Genomic DNA, 6,461 nt, shown 5'->3' on the forward strand with positions numbered 1-6,461 from the left:
ATGTCATGGCAATCGCGTGAACAGTGAAACAAGTTTCACGACAACCATGGATATCCCAGATGACAGTCGGACTAGTTTCACTGTAACAACAGAAAACACTGACAGAGGCACGACAGAGTCATACACCCGGTCAGACGCCACACCCATCGAGTCCACATTCACCCACGGCCCCGACATCACAGGAAGAATCAGTGAAACTCAGAGTGAGACAGTCACACCATACATCCCCAGTGTCAGTAGGTCTAGTGGGTCTAGTGGTGAGTTGTACGATCTGGAGAGGAACACGACAGTACATCTGAGGCAACCCGTCACCCTCCGCCTCACAGTGACCGACACCACAGACGAGACCCGGATCCTGTTCTCCGGAGAAGCACCTGCAGAACCGGAGACCTCCACCGGGGCGGTGCAATCGCTCCTCACCGACCCCAACGTCACCCCCATGATGGACAGTCCCAGATCACCCCCCAGAGAGCCTGAGATCCACACAGCCACTGACCCAGACAGCCAGACCACCTTCACTGCGGTCACCACCACCGAGAGAGAGCAGGATGAGATCACTTTCCACACCACCCAGAGGATCAAGTCCCCCCGTCTGCCTGCAGGCTCCACCATCATCTCCCGCCAGCAGATCCACATCATCCCCCCTAAGAATGGCCGAGGAGGAGGTGGAAGAGGGGGCCGGAGGAGGAACTACCCTGGCAGGAGGAGGTTCATCAAGCCCAACCGGATCACAGACATCCAGTCCATCCTGAATAAACTCAAACAGCCCACCACGGTGAAGAAGCGAGGCAACAACACAGTGTCCTACACTATGGAGCTGACCACAGGTACGTTATGTCATGTTGTTGAAATATGATATGTAGTTTCTACACTATGGAGCTGACCACAGGCACGTTATCCCAAGCAATAAAAAAATTTTCATATAAGGAAATCAGTTAATTGAAATAAAGAAATTAGGCCCTAATCTATGGATTTCACATGACTGGGCAGGGGCGCAGCCATGGGGGGGTGGGCCTGGGAGGGCATAGGCCCACCCACTGGGGAGCCAGCCCCAGCCAATAAGAATGAGTTTTTCCCCACAAAAGGGCTTTATTATAGTCAGAAATACTCCTCCTCAGTTTCATCAGCTGTCCAGGTGGCTGGTCCCAGACGAAGATGAAGAAGCTGGATGTGGAGGTCCTGGGCTGGCGTGGTTACACGTGGTCTGCAGTTGTGAGGCCGGTTGGACGTACTGCCAAATTCTCTAAAATGTCGTTGGAGGCGCCTTATGGTAGAGACATTAACATTCAATTATCTGGCAACAGCTCTGGTGGACATTCCTGCGGTCAGCATACCATTTGCACACTCCTTCAAAACTTGTGACATCTGTGGCATTGTGTTGTGACAAAACTGCACATTTTAGAGTGGCCTTTTACTGTCCCCAGCACAAGGTGAACCTGTGTATTGATCATGCTGTTTAATCAGCTTCTTAATATGCCACACCTGTCAGGTGGATGGACAAATGTGTGCACATTTGAGAGAAATAAGCTTTTTGTGCGTATGGAACATTTCTGGGATCCTTTCTTTCAGCTCATGAAACATGGGACCAACATTTTGCATGTTGTGTATATATTTTTGTTCAGTATACTATCGTCACACTTCAATACACTTATTAAAAGTGTACTTTAAATTCAAATGCTTTAATTTTAATTTAGTATATTCACTTAAAATACACTTGGAGTATTTTGATTTTTTAAATAAAACTGCTTGTGAGTGATCAAGTACACTGTAAGTATACTTGCAAAAATATGAATACTCCTCGTATTTCTTCACATTTTGTTGTGTTACAAAGCGGGATTACAATTGATTTAATTGTAATGTGTTCCCAACAATGAACTCAAAATACTCTGTAATGTCAAAGTAAAAAATAAATAGTAAGATGAATAAAAATGAGATAACTAAAATATAGTAATTGCATAATTAATTAATTAATTAATTAATTAATTGCATATACTAAATGTAGTATTCAGCCCCTTTGTTTAGGCATAAATTAGTTCAGGGGTAAAATGTGGCTTAACAAATTACACATGGACTCACTCTGTGTTAAATAATAGGGGTTGACAGGGTTTTTTAATTACTAACCTTTCTTCATAAAGAAGGGCAGTGATTGGTAGATGGGTAACAATATCAAATCAGACATTGAATATCTCTTTACGCATGGTCAAGTTAATAATTATGCTGTGGATTATGTATTAAAACCACCCAGACACATCAAAGATATACAGTCGTCCTCCCGAACTGAGCTGCAGGACGGGAATGAAACTGCTCAGGGAATGTTACAGTGAGGCCATTGGTGATTTTAAAATGGCTACAGTGTTCAATGGCTGTGATGGGAGAAAACTGAGGATGAATCGACAACGCTGTAGTGATAATAATATTAATAATAATAATAATACAATACTGACGTGAAAAGAAGAATGAAAATATACAGAGTAAAATATATTATTTTTATTTATGCCGCATCCTGTTTGCAACAAGGCACTAAAGTAATACTGCAAAGGAATACACTTTTTTGCCAAAATGCAAAGCCTTACGTCTGAGGCAAATCCAACACAACATGTCACTGAGTTAACTGCCTCCCTATTTTCAAGCATGGTGGTGGCTGCATCATGGTATGGGTATGGTTGACATCGGCAAATACTGGGGAGTTTTTCAGGATGAAAAGAAACAGGATGGAGCTAAGCACGGGCAAAATCCTAGAGGAAAACCTGCTTCAGCATGCTTTACAACAGACACCAGGAGAGGAATTCACCTTTTAGCAGGACAATAACCTAACACACAAGGACTTGAAGAAGACAGTAAATGTTCCTGAGTGGCCAAGTTACAGTTTTGACTTAAATTTGCTTGAAAATCTATGACAAGACTTGAACATTGCTGTGTAGCCATGATCCCTAACATCTTGACAGAGCTTGAAGAATTGAGAACAGAATAAGGGGTTCATATTGTATAATCCAGGTGCGTAAAGCTCTCATAGAGTTACCCAAGAAGACTCACCTCTGTAATTGCTGCCAAAGGTGTTTCTATGTATGGACTCAGGAGCTGAATACTTATGCAACAACTATATCTGAGTTATTTAATGTCTATCAATCTTGACAAAATGTAAAATAAAATATTTGTGTAGATTGTTGACAAAAAATTGCAATTAAATCAATTTTAATCCCACTTTGCAACAATAACATTTTAAGAAATCCAAGGGGTATGAAAACTTTTGCAAGGCACTGTAGTTTCAGTGGCAATAATGAGTTTTGAAGTACAGTGCCTTGCAAAAGTATTCATCCCCCCTTGGCGTTTTTTCCTATTTTGTTGCATTACATTGGAGTATCTGTCCATAGGACCACTTTAAGCCATACACTCCACAGAGCTGGGATTTACGGAAGAGTGGCCAGAAAAAAGCCATTGCTTAAAGAAAAATAAGCAAACACGTTTGGTGTTCGCCAAAAGGCATGTGGGAGACTCCGCAAACATATGGAAGAAGGTACTCTGGTCAGATGAGACTAAAATTGAGCTTTTTGGCCATCAAGGAAAACGCTATGTCTGGCGTTAAACCCAACACATCTCATCACCCCGAGAACACCATCCCCACAGTGAAGCATGGTGGTGGCAGCATCATGCTGTGGGGATGTTTTTCATCGGCAGGGACTGGGAAACTGGTCAGAATTGAAGGAATGATGGATGGCGCGAAATACAGGGAAATTCTTTAGGGAAACCTGTTTCAGTCTTCCAGAGATTTGAGACTGGGATGGAGGTTCACCTTCCAGCAGGACAATGACCCTAAGCATACTGCTAAAGCAACACTCAAGTGGTTTAAGGGGGAAACATTTAAATGTCTTGGAATGGCCTAGTCAAAGCCCAGACTTCAATCCAATTGAGAATCTGTGGTATGACTTAAAGATTGCTGTACACCAGCCGGAACCCATCCAACTTGAAGGAGCTGGAGCAGTTTTGCCTTGAAGAATGGGCAACACAGTGGCTAGATGTGCCAAGCTTATAGAGACAAACCCCAAGAGACTTGCAGCTGTAATTGCTGCAAAATGGTGGCTCTACAAAGTATTGACTTTGGGGGGGTGAATGGTTATGCACGCTCAAGTTTTCAGTTTTTTTGTCTTATTTCTTGTTTGTTTCACAAGAAAAAATATTTTGCATCTTCAAAGTGGTAGGCATGTTGTGTAAATCAAATTATACAAACCTCCCAAAAATCAATTTTAATTCCAGGTTTTAAGGCAACAAAATAGGAAAAATGCCAAGGGGGGTGAATACTTTCGCAAGCCACTGTATTTTATTATTAATTTTTTGTCATTTAGCAGACGCTCTTATCCAGAGCGACTTACAGGAGCAATTAGGGTTAAGTGCCTTGCTCAAGGGCACACCGACAGATTTTTCACCTAGTTGGCTCAGGGATTAGAACCAGCGACCTTTCGGTTACTGGCACAACGCTCTTAAGCACTAAGCTACCTGTCGCTGTACTTTCTTAATTCTTGTTCAGAAGAGTGCAGAGAAAGTTGACAATGATAACGATTCTTTATTCCACATAAGGTAGCATGCACAGCTGAGGAACATGCTTCCTGAGAGTATACTTTTCATATCTCAAGTAAATATACTTATGTATACTTTCAAAAAAGTATATTTAACATAAATGTCCACAAAATATATTAAAGTATACTTTCAAAATTGCATTTCCTAATGTGTTGCATATTACCCAGCATCCTTTTCTGCAGCTGAAGTTTTTATGTATAATATGATATTGTTCCTCATATTAACTTATTCAAATGTTTTCATGTTCATTTTCAAACTGAATAATGTTGTACTTTTAATTACACATTACATATGACACATTACACATTTTAATGAAATGTTAATTTATCACCATGTGAACAACTAAAGTGTGAAATGCCAGTTATCAAAAGTGTAACTTGTAATTTGCTGCTCCAGCCACAACTCCTTTGTAAATAGCATTGGCTGAGAAGATGCCTTGGTAAATGAAGGTCATCTTTACATGGCTAATTACAATAGCTAATGTGGTTAATGAGTAGAAGTGTATTTGTAAAATTATACTTGAAACATGTTATAAACGCACTTTCTTTGTAAAGACATTCAATAAAATGTTAGTACATTTCTAATTTATGAGAAATATACATACAATGTACTTAAGGTGTATTTGTTTCGCTCTTTATCCAACATACTAAGAAAAAAGTACAAAAAGTGTCCCAATTTAGGTAATTTTAAATATATATTTTTTTTTTACATTTAGCAGACACTCTTATCCAGAGCGACTTACAGGAGCAATTAGGGTTAAGTGCCTTGCTCAAGGGCACATCGACAGATTTTTCACCTAGTCGGCTCAGGGATTAGAACGAGCAACCTTTCGGTTACTGGCACTACGCTCTTAACCACTAAGCTACCTGCCGCCCTTATAAACTTAATAAACTTAAATGCTAATAAAATACAAATACAATTGACATTAAATGTATTTAAAATTGTTCCAATTTAGATAATTTTAAATATACTTAAATATACTTATACTTGTCATGTTGTTGAAATATGTCATGTAGTTTCTTGTCTTTGATGTTGACATTATCTTTGTTAGTGAGAGTCTTGAGCTATGAGGAATAGCCAAAAGATGATGATGATAATGATGATGATAACGATGATGAGGATGAGGATTATGATGATGATAATGATGATGATAACGATGATGACAATGATGATGATGATAACGATGATTACGATGATGATGATGATGATAACGATGAGGATGATGATAACGATGATGATGATGATGATGATAACGATGATGATGATGAGGATGATGATGATGATGATGATGATGATGATGATGACGATGATTATGATAACGATGATGGTGATGATGATGATAGCAATACTGATGATGATGATGATGATGATGATAACGATGATGATGATAGCAATAATGATGATGATGATGATGATGATGATGATGATGATGATGATGATGATGATGATGATAGCAATAATGATGATGATGATCATTGTTATTGTTGTTGCTATTTCAGACTGTGACTGTGATGAAGATGGGAAGAAGAAGACAGGTGGTCAGCGGGTCATCACACCAACAACATCGCCTAAATCACCCAAAGTCCCTAGCTCCTCTCTAGGAAGAACAGAGAGGCCCATCTCTACAACACTGGACACTCCCACCACCACATACTCAACAGAGGCCCCCACCACCACCACCCAGCCCACCCTCACTCACTCTCAGTCCAGAGGTGAGGTATCCAGCGGCTACATGACCTCCGCTGACGCCCCAGAGTCTGACCCAACACATGACCCTATGACGAGCACAACAGATGAACCAACAACCTCCACCACCGTCACAACCACAACCGCCTCCAAGGTCGTCCATGCTAAGATAAACTGGGGCAGGGTGTTTGGGAACAAGGCGA

The 6,461-nt window shown here is 40.7% G+C and overlaps 1 protein-coding gene across 1 annotated transcript in view; it reads left to right on the forward strand.

The window, feature by feature from the left end:
- Positions 1 to 46: 46 nt before the first annotated feature.
- Positions 47 to 6,461, forward strand: part of LOC123485702 (mucin-5AC-like) — a 6,735-nt gene continuing 320 nt past the window's right edge. The window contains exons 1-2 of the mRNA XM_045216809.1: positions 47 to 827; positions 6,072 to 6,461. The exon at positions 6,072 to 6,461 is cut by the window's right edge and continues 320 nt beyond it. Of these exons, the coding sequence (XP_045072744.1) occupies positions 47 to 827; positions 6,072 to 6,461 (1,171 nt within the window). The remainder of the gene's footprint in view (positions 828 to 6,071) is intronic.

The sequence above is a fragment of the Coregonus clupeaformis genome, chromosome 6 (assembly GCF_020615455.1).
Source record: "Coregonus clupeaformis isolate EN_2021a chromosome 6, ASM2061545v1, whole genome shotgun sequence".
Lineage (NCBI taxonomy): Eukaryota > Metazoa > Chordata > Actinopteri > Salmoniformes > Salmonidae > Coregonus > Coregonus clupeaformis.